General features: G+C 43.9%; 2 protein-coding genes across 3 annotated transcripts in view; one reads left to right on the top strand and one right to left on the bottom strand.

Moving 5' to 3' along the window:
- The window catches only part of pik3r4 (phosphoinositide-3-kinase, regulatory subunit 4), a 49,505-nt gene extending 38,176 nt beyond the window's left edge, over nt 1-11,329 (top strand). Inside the window, 9 exon segments of the mRNA XM_028442130.1 lie at nt 6,251-6,482; nt 6,635-6,800; nt 7,409-7,573; nt 7,643-7,854; nt 7,967-8,098; nt 8,204-8,304; nt 8,374-8,462; nt 8,536-8,656; nt 11,070-11,329. Coding sequence (XP_028297931.1) covers nt 6,251-6,482; nt 6,635-6,800; nt 7,409-7,573; nt 7,643-7,854; nt 7,967-8,098; nt 8,204-8,304; nt 8,374-8,462; nt 8,536-8,656; nt 11,070-11,240 — 1,389 coding nt within the window. The 3' untranslated portion in view covers nt 11,241-11,329.
- Nucleotides 11,330-15,556: 4,227 nt separating this feature from the next.
- The window catches only part of col6a4a (collagen, type VI, alpha 4a), a 75,968-nt gene continuing 74,838 nt past the window's right edge, over nt 15,557-16,686 (bottom strand). For both annotated transcript variants that reach the window (XM_028442153.1, XM_028442152.1), the window contains 2 exons: nt 16,051-16,095; nt 15,557-15,954 (listed from right to left, as the gene is read on the bottom strand). In XM_028442153.1, the coding sequence (XP_028297954.1) occupies nt 15,779-15,954; nt 16,051-16,095 (221 nt within the window). In that variant the 3' untranslated portion in view covers nt 15,557-15,778. The remainder of the gene's footprint in view (nt 15,955-16,050; nt 16,096-16,686) is intronic.

Below are 16,686 nucleotides of genomic sequence, written 5' to 3' on the forward strand. Positions count from 1 at the left end.
CATCGTGGTTGGATCAGCCTGGTTCTAAAGGTGCTGAAGGTTCTAAAGGTTATAAAGGTGCTGAAGGTGCTTCTGTGACTCACTAACACATCATGGAGTGGGTGGGACTTATTGACCAAGATGGTCTTCACCTTGGACAGGCTCCTCCTCTCTGTCACCACTGTCAGAGAGTCCAGTTTAGTCCACAACGTCACTGACCTTGTGGATGAGTCTGTTGAGTCTGTTGGTGTCTGTGACCCTCAGTCTGTTCCTCCAGCAAACAACAGCGTAGAGGATCACACTCACCACCACTGACTCATAAAACATCCTCAGTATTTTTCTGCAGATGTTGAAGGACCTCAGCTTTGGTCCTTCCTGTAGAGGGAGTCAGTGTTCCTCCCCCAGTCCAGTTTATTATCAATCACCACTCCCAGGTATTTGTTCTCCTCCACAATGTCCACACTGACCTCCTGGATGGAGACAAGTCTGACTGGCCTCTTGGTTCTCCTCAGGTCCACAATCAGCTCCTTAGTCTTTGTCACATTGAGCTGTAGATGGTTCAGCTCACTCCATGTGACAAAGCTGTCCACAGCAGCCCTGTACTCCACCTTGACCCCCTCCCTGATACATCCAACCACTGCAGAGTCATCAGAGAACTTCTGGAGATGACAAGTGTCAGTGCAGTAGCTGAAGTCCATGGTGTAGGTGGTGAAGAGCTCACCTCTGCTCTGCTGAAAGCTTGTGTGTGTGACGTCATTGCAAATTTGTGAGTGGGGTGCGTTTGTTTACAGTGGGAAGAATTGATAACAGAAACGTAAAGATAGTGATTCTAAAGAATCGTTTGACTAAGAATCGATTCCCAAACAAAACCGATTAACGATGCACATCCCTAATGGCCAGAGCAGCCAAACCAGTTCAAACCAACCAGTCTAAACAGGTCAAATCAGTTAAAACTAGTCCAAACCAGTCTAGTCTACTGTATATCTACACACTAGTGGGTAGATGTGATAATAACCAGGTTAAATGATGGTAGGTAGTCATCTGGCTCAGTAAACAGGTAGACACAAATACAGAAAGTATTCAGACCCCTTTACATTTTTCACTCTGTTTCATTGCAGACATTTACTAAAATTAAAAAAGTTCATTTTATTTCTCATTAATGCACACTCAGCACCCCATCTTTACAGAAAAAAAACTGATTTTTTGCAAATGTATTAAAAAGAAAAAGTGAAATATCACATGGTCATTAGTATTCAGATGCTTTGCTGTGACACTTATATTTAAGTCATGCTGTCCATTTTCTCATCACCTGCCCAACACAATCCCAAAAGTGAAACGTGGTGGTGGCAGCTAGAGTTTAGATCAGGCCCAAAAAAATCCAGCCCGACTCAACCCGAGCCCGACCCATTAACTTAAATTTTAGGCCCGAGCCTGAAGCAAACCCGACGTAAGTTATTGTTTTATTGAACGTATTGCAGCCGGTAGATTAGTAGCACAGTGGAACATACCCAGAACATAGAACCTAGTCCGTTACAGTATGTAGACCAGACCAGGTGGTCCATGTGTGGAGCACAGACCTGACTGAAGAACCAATCATATTTGTTCTCTGAGCTCCAGCAGCAAGTGAGGAATGAGCAAAATCATCAAATAATCATCAGTGAATGTGAACGCTGAACAACTAAACACAACACTGTTAATATCTTGTCTTACTACTAGCAGAAACACTTTAGAAATGATATCACATTGGCCACGTTTACATGGGAGCTTTAATTCCTCTTTAAAGTGGAATAAAAGTTAATTCCTCTTTAACCTGACCTTGTAAACATATAATTCCTAATGCTACTTTAATTTCGAATTAAAGTTAATTCCAAATTAGGTGGCTGGTTTATTCTGTTTTTAATTCCAAATGAGATAATTCCTCTTTCTTGTAAACACTTCACTTGGTTAAAGCGGCTTTAAGTTATTTCGGATCGTTTTGTGCATATGCGACTTGCGCCGATGATACGCTGGTGACGATATAATCCAAGATGGCGGTGGCCCGGACCTGGAGGCAGAGTAAATACGTCCCCGTACTGCATGTACAGGCTGTAATATCACCAGTTTATCATTTTACTTATTGTTTGAGCTACTATCTTTACCAGGGAGCTAATATTTATTCCTGGTGATTAGTTCATATCTCTTTCAGATCCGCGGTCCAAACTGAAACCGTGTGTTGTTATCGAGCTGCTGCTTCAAAACGACAATCAAAATAAAGGTGGAAACAGTTCTTATGTGGTGTTCTGTGTTACAGACGACAATAAAAAGTTTGTTGTGTGTTTTTGCAAGACAATGACCCTAAGCACACAGCTAAAATAACAAAGGAGTGGCTTCAGAACAACTTTGTGACCATTGTTGACTGGCCCAACCAGAGCCCTGACCTAAACCCAACTGAGCATCTCTGGAGAGACCTGGAAATGTCTGTCCACCAACATTCACCATCCAACCTGACAGAACTGGAGAAGATCTACAAGGAAGAATGGCAGAGGTGTCACGGTTCTGGCTGTGATGCTGTTTTCCCTATGGGTTCCCTCCCCCTTTGTCTTTCTCTGTGTGTCTCTGGGGGGCGTGGCCTCGGCAATCAAGCATCTGACTACTCACACCTGCAACTCAACTGCTCATCAGCTGCAGTACAAAATCCCGGGTTTCTGTTCTACTCCTCTCCAGATTATTCAGTCTACTCAAGTGATCTCCACCAGTGACATCTCCTCCAAGCCTGCTTTCCTCCTAACCACTCCACAACCCTATGCCTGCCTGCAGGATCGGATTTACTCCATCGACCTCCTCCATCTGCCTTCCAGTCCGCCGTTCATACCCCGACTTTGCAATAAAACCTCAAGTTCTTCAATTCAGCTGTCTGGTCTGCATTTGGGTCCACATTCATATCGTAACAGAATAATCTGGCCACATGGATCCAGCAGACCCAGCTTCACTCCTCCAGGCCCTCCAAGCCCAAGGCATTGCAGTAGGACGTCATGAAACAGCCCTGCAAACAATTATGGAAACACTTCAGGACCTCTCCTCTCATACTGTATGTCTGGACTCAGCACTCAGTTCTCCCAGGTAACTTCTCAGCCCTCCATCCCGACTGCTTCAGGGGCTTCTGCTAGTATTCCCCCTAAACCCCTAGCTTCTTCTCACTCCTCCAGAGAGCCATATATTCCCATTCCGCAACACTATTCTGGAGACCTAGTTTCCAAACTACGGAACACCTACCACCTGATTCGAATCAAAGAGGGAGATGAGTAGAAAACAGCCTTCAATACCCCCCTTGGCCACTTTGAGTATTTAGTAATGCCCTTTGGACTTAACAACGCCCCTTCAGTTTTCCAAGCTTTGGTTAATGATGTGCTTAGAGACATGCTGAATAGGTTTATTTTTGTGTATATAGATGACGTCCTAATTTTTTCTCGTAACATGGAGGAACATGTGCAACATGTCAGGTTGGTTCTTCGCAGACTTCTGGAAAACAAATTGTTTGTTAAGGCGGAAAAAGGTGAATTCCACAGATCATCAGTGAGCTTCCTGGGCTTCATCATTGAACAAGGCTGGGTCAAGGCATACCCAGCTAAGACCCAGGCAGTAACCGACTGGCCCACTCCCTCGACCCAAAAGCAACTCCAGCGCTTCCTTGGTTTTCCAACTTTTACCGGCGTTTTATTAAGGACTTCAGCCGAGTGGCCACCCCATTGACCCAGTTAACCTCCACAGCCGTTCCTTTCACCTGGTCCCAAGAGGCTGACTTAGCTTTTCGAAAGCTTAAGCGGTTGTTCTCCTCAGCCCCTATACTCATCCATCCTGATCCCTCTCTGCAGTTTATTGTGGAGGTAGATGCTTCGGACTCTGGAGTTGGTGCTGCACTCTTTCAGAGATCCCCCTCGGATTCTAAGCTACACCCCTGTGCCTACTTCTCCCGCAAACTCTCTCCAGCGGAGCGTAACTATGATGTAGGAAACCGAGAGCTGTTGGCTGTGGTACTAGCTTTACAAGAGTGGAGACATTGGCTGGAGGGAGCTGAGCAGCCATTTATTGTTTGGACCGATCATAAAAATTTGTCATATCTACGCTCTGCCGAGAGGCAGAATTCCCGTCAAGCACGTTGGTCCCTGTTCCTTGGGAGATTTAAGTTTCTGCGACAGAAACTTCTGATCTCATGGTGCAGCACGTTTTCCGCCTCCACGGCATTCCACAAGACATTGTTTCTGACAGAGGTCCCCAATTCTCATCTCAAGTGTGGAAGGCTTTCTGCTACGCTCTCGAAGCTACTACCAGCTTATCCTCAGGTTTCCACCCTCAAACTAATGGGCAAACTGAGAGGGCAAATCAGGATTTGGGATCCGCCCTCCGCTGTGTCATCGCTCACCATCCGGCATCCTGGAGTTCTTGTCTCCCATGGATTGAATATGCCCACAACTCCATGGTTTGCTCTGCAACAGGTATGTCACCCTTCATGAGCTTGGGCTTCCAACCTCCTCTCTTCCCAGCTCAAAAAGAGGAGGTAGCAGTCCCCTCGGTCCAGGCAAACATGCAGCGCTGTCGTCAGGTCTGGGGGGCTGCCCGGGCTGCACTACTGCGCTCTACAGCAAAGAACCAATGGATCGCGGACAGACGCCGCACTCCTGCTCCCACATACCAACCTGGACAGAGGGTCAAGCTCTCCTCTCGGGACCTGCCCCTTCTAGTTGATTCCTGTAAGTTGACCCCAAGGTTTATTGGGCCTTATGAGATTGATAAGGTAATCAAGTGATCTCCACCTGTGACATCTCCTCCAAGCCTGCTTTCCTCCTAACCACTCCACAACCCTATGCCTGCCTGCAGGATCAGATTTACTCCATCGACCTCCTCCATCTGCCTTCCAGTCTGCCGTTCGTACCCCGACTTTGCAATAAAACCTCAAGTTCTTCAATTCAGCTGTCTGGTCTGCATTTGGGTCCACATTCATATCGTAACAAGAGGATCCCCAAATCCAGGTGTGAAAAACTTGTTGCATCATTCCCAAGAAGACTCATGGCTGTACTAGCTCAGAAGGTGTTTCTACTCAATACTGAGCAAAGGGTCTGAATACTAATGACTAGTGTTATGCTAGTTACTGAAAAAAGTAACTAGTTTTCCGTTACTAGTTACTTCATTCACAAAGTAACTCAGTTACTATTTTGATTACTTACACCAAAAAGTAATGCGTTACTGGAAAAAGTAACTTTTGAGTTACTTAGAATTAAAGAATGTATTATCTATTTTGGGTCATTTGTGTCCATACAGCTTCATATTAGTGCTGTAATAATATAATAATCCACTGTTGATCAACTGCTATAAAACAACCATAAATGATGTGCATATAAAGCACAAAACAGCTGCTCCAAAATTAAAACTGTAATTTTTCAGCCTTAACACAGTAATGTAAAGCAAGCTGTGTATATTCCAGGTGTACATTCTGCTGTTGAAAATGCTTATAAAAATAAATGTATAAAAACGAATTCACAGCATTTTTCTCAGCTACACAATGCTAAACATATCAGGCTAATGAGCTGCTGTTAGCAGTGACTCAGCAGCAGCGACAGGCTTCTTATTTACAACAACAAACCGTGCAATAGTTTGGCTGATCTGTCCCTGATCTGTCACAGTCCGTTCAAAACCAGCCGCAGCGTGAGCTTAGCTTCACTGATGCATCTTTTGGAGACAAAAATAATACGTATATTTCCACTCTGAGAAGCTCGTCCTGCTCTCGCATTGACTCGCCATGATTGGCGCATGTGATGTAAACAGAAACACGCTGACAATGTTGCTTCTTCTACTGTTTTACCGTGTTTGGCACGGCATCCCACAAAAATATGTAGCGCCACTGTAAACAGGAAGTACACTGCAGCTAGCAAAGTAACAAATGCACCATATTGTAACGTAACAGCATTATTTCTTTTGAAATATATTGCGTTACAGTACTAGTTACTGTAAAAAGTGACGTAACCAACACTGCTTATGACCATGTGATATTTCAGTTTTTTTTTTTTAATACATTTGCAAACATTTCTACATTTCTGTCTTTTTCTGTAAAGATGGGGTGCTGAGTGTTAATGAGAAATAAAATGAACTTTTTTGATTTTAGCAAATGGCTGCAATGAAAGAGTGAAAAATGTAAAGGGGTCTGAATACTTTCCGTACCCACTGTAAGTCGGTATTTAGTGAGCTAATGAGGTAGGTCAGTAGGTAGATGAATGTCCTTCATTCTGTGTGTCTGTAGGTCACAGACGGCTCAGTCAGTCAGACCAGGAAGACCTCGGCAATCGCAGCGGTTTTCCCGGCAGTTCCCACCCTGCAGTCCGCGTCCAGCGCTCCTACTTACCGACGCATCAACACATGTAAGGCGGAGCTTCAGCAGCTGGTTCAGCAGAAACGAGAGCAGAGCAGCGCCGAGCGCATTGCCAAGCAGATGATGGAGAGCAACGAGTGGGAGAGCAGGCCGCCGCCCCCAGGTAAGAGCAGGTCGCCACCCCCAGGATAGAACAGGCCGCTGCCCGTAGGTGACATACAGAGAGACAGATACACAAAGTTTGACTTTGTGTGTGTGTGTGTGTGTGTGTGTGTGTGTGTGTGTGTGTGTGTGTGTGTGTGTGTGTGTGTGTAGGTTGGCACCCTAAGGGTCTGCTGGTGGCCCACCTCCATGAACACAAAGCTGCAGTAAACAGAATCAGAGTCTCTGATGAACACTCCATCTTTGCTACTGCGTCCAACGACGGCTCAGTTAAAGTGTGGGACAGCCAGAAAATGGAGGGCAAGACCACCACCACCAGGTGAGTCAGTCAGATGTCACCTTTCATTCTCAGGATATTTCTTCCTATCTCCTTTCCTATCTACTTTTCTTTAACCCTGGAAGTGTTTAAGTGGTGGCCATGATGAGGAGCCTCGGAAACACTGATGCATCCTTTACCAAAGGAGACAACATAATGATGACCCACAATAGATTGCAGCAACAACATTTTTTCCATTGATTTACATTCAAACTTTGTGATATTTGAGATTATATGAGTGGTTAGAAACACATGGGAAAGAGTTAGAAATAAGCTTTTTGTCCATCTTCAGACATTTGTAGTTTTTTAACCACGGCAGACATCACTAACATTGTTATTGTTATTACGTCACCCAGTGGAAGTGCATCCAATTGTCAAAATAACATGAAGTCCTTCCCCTAACTGCTTTAGGAAGTCTCCTAACAACTTTCCTTAACCCTGTGGATGGGGTCACATGGTTAAGGAGAGATAGGAGGGAATATAAAGACATACCTTTAATCTGAGCTGTTTTCGAAATGGTTCTGCGGGCCATGTAACATGTTGCAGTAGGCCAGATTTGGGCCGTGGCCTCCTGGTTGAGAACAGCTTCCTCCAGCTTGTCTTCCCCTCAGGTCGGTGCTGACCTACTCCCGTATTGGGGGCCATGTGAAGACGCTGACCTTCTGCCAGGGCTCTCATTACTTGGCCGTGGCATCAGACAGCGGCTCCATCCAGCTGCTGGCGGTGGAGGCCAGCAAACCTCCTAAATCACCTAAAGTCCAGCCCTTCCAGACCAGGTAACGACCAGGTAACGCCCCCTAGTGGGAGGCAGAGGTCACTGAGCGTGTGTCCCCTGTTCGTCTCAGGACGCTGGACCCTCTGGGTGATGGCTGTGCTGTGGATATTCACCACTTTAACTCTGGGGCTCAGTCGGTGCTGGCATACGCCACGGTGAACGGCACTCTGATTGGCTGGGACCTCCGCTCCAACACCAACGCCTGGACGCTGAGACACGACCTGCGTCTGGGCCTCATCACGTCCTTCAGCGTGGATGTGCACCAGTGCTGGCTGTGCCTCGGTAAGGCCACGCCTCCAGATACCACACCATGCCTGTTCTCAAACCAGCTTAAACACCAGACCAGGGTGGGAACCCCTTTACGCTCACTAACAGGCCCACACTGTGTGTCCAGGAACCAGCAGTGGCACCATGGCATGCTGGGACATGCGGTTCCAGTTGCCCATCTCTAACCACGCCCACCCAACCCGAGCACGAATCAGACGGCTGCTCATGCACCCGCTCTACCAGTCATCTGTCATCGCAGGTCAGAGGTTGACCATAGTTACCGTGACAACAGAGAATCAGAGCCTGACGTGTGTGCCCGTGTGTGTGCGTGTGTGTGTGTGTGTGTGTGTGTGTGTGTGTGTAGCTGTCCAGGGTAACAATGAAGTGTCTATGTGGGACATGGAGACTGGAGATCGTAAATTCACCTTATGGGCGAGTTCAGCCCCTCCCCTCTCTGAGATGGAGGTCAGTGTGTGTGTGTGTGTGTGCGTGTGTGTGTGTCTGTGTTTCTGACCCCCCCCTCTCTCTCTCCAGCCGTCTCCTCACAGTGTTAATGGGATCTACTGCAGTCCTGCTGATGGAAACCCACTGCTTCTGACTGCTGGGTCTGACATGAGGATCAGGTATGGAACCAGTCTCGACCTGGTCTAGAACCAGTCTAGACCTGGTTCTGACCAACCCGTGTCCTGTGTGCAGGTTCTGGGATCTGGCCTATCCTGAACGCTCCTACATTGTAGCTGGAGTCGCTAACGATTCCCTGCACTGTCCCTCTGTGCTTTACAGCAGGAAGATTATAGAGGGAACAGAGGTGGTCCAGGTACACACACACATTACACACACACACACACACACTCATTACACATACACATATTACACACACACATTACACACACACATATATACACACACATTACACATACACACACACACATTACACATACACACATTACACACACACACACACACATTACACATACACACACACACATTACACATACACACATACACACACACACATTACACACACACACATTACACATACACACACACATTACACATACACACACACATTACACATACACACATACACATTACACATACACACACACACATTACAAATACACACACACATTACACATACACACACACACACATTACATATACACACACACACACGCATTACACATACACACACACACATTACACATACACACACACACATTACACATACACACACACACATTACACATACACATTACACATACACACATTACACATACACACATTACACACTCACACATTACACATAGACACACACACATTGCACATACACACACACACATTACACATACACACACACACATTACACATACACACACATTACACATACACACACACACATTACACATACACACACACACATTACACATACACACACACACACACATTACATATACACACACACACACGCATTACACATACACACACACACATTACACATACACACACACACATTACACATACACACACACGCACATTACACATACACATTACACATACACACATTACACATACACACATTACACACTCACACATTACACATAGACACACACACATTGCACATACACACACACACATTACACATACACACACACACATTACACATACACACATTACACATACACACACACATTACACATACACACATTACACATACACACACATTACACATACACACATTTTACACATTACACACACACACACATTACACATACACACATTAGACATACACACACATTACACATACATACACACACATTACACACACACATTACACATACACACACACATTACACATACATACACACACATTACACATTCACACATTACACACACACATTATACACACACATTACACACACACACACACACATTATACACACACACACATTACACACACACATTACACATACACACACACACATTACACACACACATTATATACACACACACACATTACACACACATTACACACACACATTATATACACACACACACATTACACACACACACACAGACATTACACACACATTATACACACACACTTTTACAGCGGGAAGATTATAGAGGGAACAGAGGTGGTCCAGGGACACACACACATTACACACACACACACATTACACACACATACATTACACACTCATTATACACACACACACACCCACACACATTACACCCACAAACACATTACACACACACACACATTACACACACAAAAATTACACACACACACACACATTTTATATATACACACACACACACACACACACATTACACATACACACATTACACACACACATTACACACACACACATTATACACAAACGCACACACACATTATACGCACACACACACACACATTATACACACACACACATTACACACACACACACCTTTACAGCGGGAAGATTATAGAGGGAACAGAGTTGGTCCAGGTACACACACACATTACACACACACACACATTATACACGCACGTTTGTGTGTATAATGTGTGTGTGTATAATATGTGTGTGTGTGTGTGTGTGTGTGTGTGTGTGTGTGTGTGTGTGTGTATAATGTGTGTGTGTGTAATGTGTGTGTGTGCATAATTTGTGTGTGTGTGTAATGTGTATTTATAATGTGTGTGTGTGTAATGTGTGTGTATAATATGTGTGTGTGTGTGTATAATGTGTGTGTGTAATATGTGTGTGTGTGTGTAATGTGTGTGTGTGTGTGTGTATAATGTGTGTGGTTGTGTGTGTATAATACGTGTGTGTGTATAATGTGTGTGTGTGTGCATAATTTGTGTGTGTGTGTGTAATGTGTATTTATAATGTGTGTGTGTGTGTAACGTGTGTGTTTAATGTGTGTGTGTGTAACGTGTGTGTTTAATATGTGTGTGTGTAATATGTGTGTGTGTATAAAATGTGTGTGTGTATAATATGTTTGTAATGGTAAATGGACATGATTTATATAGAGCTTTATCACCACTGAAACAGTCTCAAAGCTCTTTACATATCAGCTCATTCACCCAATCACTCTCACATTCACACACCAGAGGGACAGGACTGACATGCAAGGCACTAGTCGACCACTGGGAGCAACTTAGGGTTCAGTGTGTATAAAATGTGTGTGTGTGTGTGTGTGTAAGTAATGTGTGTGTGTGTGTATGATATGTGTGTGTGTAGGAGATCCACAGTAAACAAAAGAGTGGATTGGTAGACGACTCTCCTCGCCGTGGCCCAGAGTCACTTCCTGTTGGTCACCATGACATCATCACTGACATCGCCACATTCCAGACCACGCAGGGCTTCATCGTCACGGCGTCCAGAGACGGCATCGTCAAGGTGTGGAAGTGACCAATCAGAGAGAAGCTCCTCCCCCTCCCCCTTGCTGTATTTTGTAAATGAAGTGAAAAACATTTCAAATAAAGCTAAAGTGTGTTAAAGATGGTCTGTGGTGATGGATCAGAAACACACACAAACTGTTCAATAACTCTGATTAACTCTGTGAAAGGTTGTTATTCTCTCATTTCATTTATGTTTGTTAAATATTATAAACACAACCATGTTGTAGCAATAATGTAAAGCTTTGTTTATGTTAAAGATGATTTCATTTAATTACTGGAGTAAAACACTGGGTTTCAAAAGGCATAAAACAGGAACAATTTGTCTATCAAATGTCTCACGTACTTTTGTTTAAAAAAAAACTAAAGTTTTTACCAATCGTTCTGTGATCATTCAATAATCACACTGTACATTTATAGTTTGATTGGATAAATACTTTTGGAGAAAAGATCTGCTATACATTCTCTGGTGGACATGTCAGCTCCTCTAAATACTCACTGTGATGTGATCAGCATAGAGCTATGAACATAGACTGTTCACATCACTAATCACAGATATACATTGGTTCTAGGAACTAATGCTGCATCTTCATCCTATAGTTCTGTTTCTGATGCACAATGTCATTTGTTATGATGATGATATACAGTATATTTATGTATTTTGAAGGAAAAACACTCCAAGCAACAAAATAAACAATAAATGATTATCAGACACAGAGCCAATCTACAATACAAACTTATGTAAAGGATTAAAAATATTTACCAGTGGTAAAATAACCCAAAGTCTGGCTCTAAAATAAAAATGAAGAAGTTGCATAAAGAAAAGTAGTTTATTATCCCAAAAAAAAGTAATTTTTATACTATAAATTAAAACAAACCAGGGCAGTATTTCATCAAAGTGTTCTTAAAGGGCCAGGCCTACGGTTTAAAGCCATCTGTGACCACGCCCCCTTTTCCCATTCCATCAAACTCTTCTCAGCTTGGAGCTCTCCAGCTCAGCCAATCAGCTCACAGTGTTTAGATTAAGTGCTCGTCTTCATAAAACCCACAGATTTAATGATTAGAGACGTGAGAGCTGCAGCTTTAACTCTGATTAAACAGCCAATAGAAACCACTGCTGACACCAACAGGAAGTGACATCATCTGTTACTGAGCAGTGAGAATAAAGTTGAAGAAGTTTTCTGTGGTTTGAACATTTTAAAAGTAGTAAAGGGTTAAACTTAGTGTTATTGATCATGTGATCACACACTGATCATGTGAGTTTGATAAGTTTTTAACACCTGTCAGCGTTTAATAAAAGATGTTGTAACTCATTATTAAATAATATATAATTAATGAGATTAGTGAATGTTTGATCAATAGTTCTAAACATTACATTAAAATGAAGGTCGGGAGCAGATCAGCTGTGTGCACTCCTGGTGCACGGTGTGCACACTGATCACTGTTCATGGAGTTTTTTTTTTTTTTTTCTTGTCAGCACATGCTGTCAAAGGTCAACACCACAGGAAGTGCAATCATTATGAGACAGTAATGCATATTTTGTTATTGCAATAAAATACATTGATTTATTTTATTGATTAATTGTGACCATCACCAGCCCTCCCTAAGGAAGGGTAAAAAATCTTTTATTATAGGGAGGAAATAAAAAGGGAGAACAGTGTTATACCTAAGTGGAGGGGAAGGGGAAAGGGAGCAGGGAGGAGAGACTCAAGGTAGGAAATAGAAAAGGTGGGGAAGAATAGACTGTTTTGCAGTGACGGTGAGATGTGAAGTTGTAGAATAAATTGTGCTTATTATGTTGTGTAATCATGTCAGTATAGTGACTAGTGTGAAGCTTAGCTATAATGTTGGTGGCTGTGAACAGGGGGAATGAGTGAGTGGTAGTACCTAAAGCAGGTATTTGGGATTAACGTGTCTAAAGTTAAGCCCAGTATGAGTTTTATCCCACATCCCAAGGCGTGCCAGTGCATTGTAGACCAGTATATGTGCAAAAAAAAACCGCTACTGCAAACCCAGGAACTGCCCTGGGCCCGCAGATGCAGCCAGGCCAGCAGAAAGAGTGGGGGCCAGGGAGCCCCAGGCCACCCCCCCTCGGCTGAGCAACCCCCTAGACGCCCCCAAGATCCCAGGCTGAGAGGCAGCCACCACCCCCCCACACACACATCCGAGGAAGCCCAAGCAGCCGAGCACCCAGCGCATCCCCCCACTGACCCCAACCCCCAACCCCAAGGCCCCCCACCAGCATCCAGCCACCCCCAAGCACCCAACCCCCCGAGGGAAGGGCCCAGAGAGCCCCCCGCCCGACCCCAATGGCACACAACCGATGCGGAGCAGCAGCCCCCAGCCAAAGGCGCAGAACCCACCCACCTGCCAGCCCGCAGATAGCAGGACAGACCTACCAAGCGGCCGATACCGACCTCAACCACCGGAACAGCTAGAGCCGCCCCCAGCAAAAAGCACCACCCCGGAGCGCCAAGCAACCCCGGCGCAGACGCCGGCACCCCCCCAGCCCGCCCACCCCCCACACCGGCGCGGCAAGCTGACCCGGACCCACACGCCGCGAGGCGCGCCCCCAAGGCAACCAGGAGACGAGACAAGCGCCAAGTCCCACCCGCAGGGAAGGGGCACCCCCACGCCCCACCAGGCCAGCACCGCCCGGAGAGACCCCGCAAAGGGAGCCTCCAGCAACACCCCTCCATGCCCCCCAGAGACCCACCGCCCCACCACACCCGACCGCACCCCCCGATCCCCACACGGTAGCCCAGCCATCAACAGAGGGGCCGGGCCCCCACCCGACAGGCCCAGATGTGTGAATTTACCCACCACCCTGTTCATGGAGTTTGTGATTGGGAGCCTTAGTGCTCCGCCCTGTCCCTGAAGCCCCTCCCTCTCTGTATATCCACAGCTTTCTCATTATTAATCTCTGATCAATAAATAAACATATTTATACCGTGTGGTAAACAGAGGTGATGATACACACGTATCATATATTATTACTGATGGTTTAAACACATGGACACTATGATATCTCATTAATAATACACTACACATTAAACATATAATAATGATTATATCATCATTTGTATGGATTTAAAATCATATTTAAACATTTACCATAATATTGTGTTTAATTTCCTTTAAAATACCATATATTAAAGTGGTATTTAAAGTATAACAGAAGTTTGTTTTACTCATGTTTCCTTTTATAGATCTATATTGAGTGTTTTATTAAAACATCACTAAATAACTTCTTTAATAATGATGACGTGGTTTCATGAGAGTGACTCAGCAGATTAAACCTAGTCTGCTGCTTAAACCTGGTCAGGAGCAGGTTTGACCATGGACTGTTACTATGGTAACCAAGGTGTCTTCTCGTTGATGAAACCACTGTTCCAGTTAGAACCAGGCTTAACGGAGCCAGACTCAGGTTAAACCTGGACTAAACCCTAAACCCGGTTCCTAAAAAAAACAGAATTCGATGAAAGACTTCTTCTGTGGTTTTTATTTACTTGTATTACTGCCATCTTGTGGATTTTTAGCGCTACTCCAACTCTGTCCTTTTACATCCATAAAGATAAAAAACTATAAATATTAACCATCCAATCAGAACAAGGTTTGCTTTACTACAATATTAACAATGATGTTTGTCAAAGTTTTTGTCTTTGTTTTTAGTCTCAGTTTAGTTTTAGTCAAAAGGAAACGTTACAGTTGTTGTCTGTGTTCATTCTAGTTTTATATTTAGTCTTTGGCCAACAATTAGATTTTAGTTCCAGTGACATTTGGGATGATTTTAGTTTTAAACAAGTTTCTGTCGACTAAAATTAAAATTCTACTTTTTTGAAATAAAGTTTATTTTTTAATCTTTTAGCAATAGTTAAAAACAAATTAAGTTGGTTTTAGTTTTAGTCAGTGAGGGAAAGTGAAGTTGACAAAGATTGTTTATTATTTCAGACAAACAAAATAAAAAAACAAGAGTAAATGTTTTTATTATAAACGATTTGATGTTTCCAAAAAGAAACAAAAGCCAAGAATTGATTTAGTCTTACTTTAAGGTTTCAGTTAAAAAATAGGAGCTTTTTGTTTGTATTTCTAAATGATTTTATAGTTTTAGTCCCAGTTTAAGTCTTTAGTCTGGTTCAGTTTTAGTTGTTGTAAATAAAGGAGAAAACAGAGGTTTGTTTGGGACCAAATCTTTATTTTCTTCACAAACAAAAACCAACACAAAAAACTTTGAGGAGGACGAATAACTGAGTTAATCCTGAGATTAAAACAAGCCTCAGAATTAATTAAACCTAAAGTTTCAACCTGAGGATGAAACTAAACCAGAGGATGAACTTATCTCTGTGACGTTTGGAATAAAGGACAAAAATAAAGGTCTTCATATGAAAGTTTAAAATAAAGCAAATTCTCTTCACTTTGTTTTGTTCACTTAAAAAAAAGAAAATCTATAATCTGTGTTTACGTTTGTCATGGATTCCAGATCAGGATCAGGATCAGGATCAGGATCAGGATCAGGATCAGGATTCTGCTCTGTGGGCGGAGCAGTCGTCCTCACCGACTCTTGGTGAGACAAAGCTCTTCGCACTCCTGCTGAGTCCTGAAGCGGTTTTCGTTTCCGCCGCAGCCTCCGAACCAGAACCGCGAGCACTCGCTCTGCTCGGTGTCAAAGAACCACATCATGGTGTAGTTCTGACACCCGCCCTGGTTCTGAGGCAGGAAACAGGCGTCTGCAACACACCGTTAACACTAATCACACCCAACAACAAGTCCATCACACACAGTGATGACATCACAACCAGTGATGACATCACACACACATTTACCTTTAGTCCGAGAGCCAAAGATCTGCAGCTCAGAGTCCACAGAGCCTGAAAACACACGGAACATTCAGTGAGGGGGAGCTTAGCAAACTGTTAGCTAACTGTTAGCTTGCTGTTAGTTAGCTGTTGGTGAGCTGTTAGCTAAGTCTTCGCTAGTTGTTTGTTAGCTGTTAATTAGCTGTTAGCTATCTGTTAGTTAGCTGTTGGTGAGCTGTTAGTTAGCTGTTGGCTAGCTTTTAATTAACTGTTAGTTGTCGGTTAGCTGTTAGTTAACTGTTAGTTAGCTGTCGGTTAGCTGCTGTTGGTTATCTGTTGGCTAGCTGTTAGTTGTTGGTTAGCTTTTAGTTAGCCGATGGCTAGCTGTTAGCTAGCTGTTCAAAGTAGACAAAAGAAAGAACAAAACCACCAAAAACAAAAATAGGAAGAACCAGTGAAGATCCAATGAACCAGAACACAGAGCATTAGCAGGCCCCGCCCACCCTCCTTCAGTGCCCTATTACATGTGGGACCGTAAACGACGTCTTCCTGTCCGAGCACAGGGACTCGTTACTTCAGTACATCAGAGTAAACATTCAACCCACAGCGTTCACTGTAGCTGTGCCACCAGCAGGGGGCAGCACAGCCCGGGCTGTGTCGGGT

Source organism: Gouania willdenowi, unplaced genomic scaffold (assembly GCF_900634775.1).
Source record: "Gouania willdenowi unplaced genomic scaffold, fGouWil2.1 scaffold_3_arrow_ctg1, whole genome shotgun sequence".
Taxonomy (NCBI): domain Eukaryota; kingdom Metazoa; phylum Chordata; class Actinopteri; order Blenniiformes; family Gobiesocidae; genus Gouania; species Gouania willdenowi.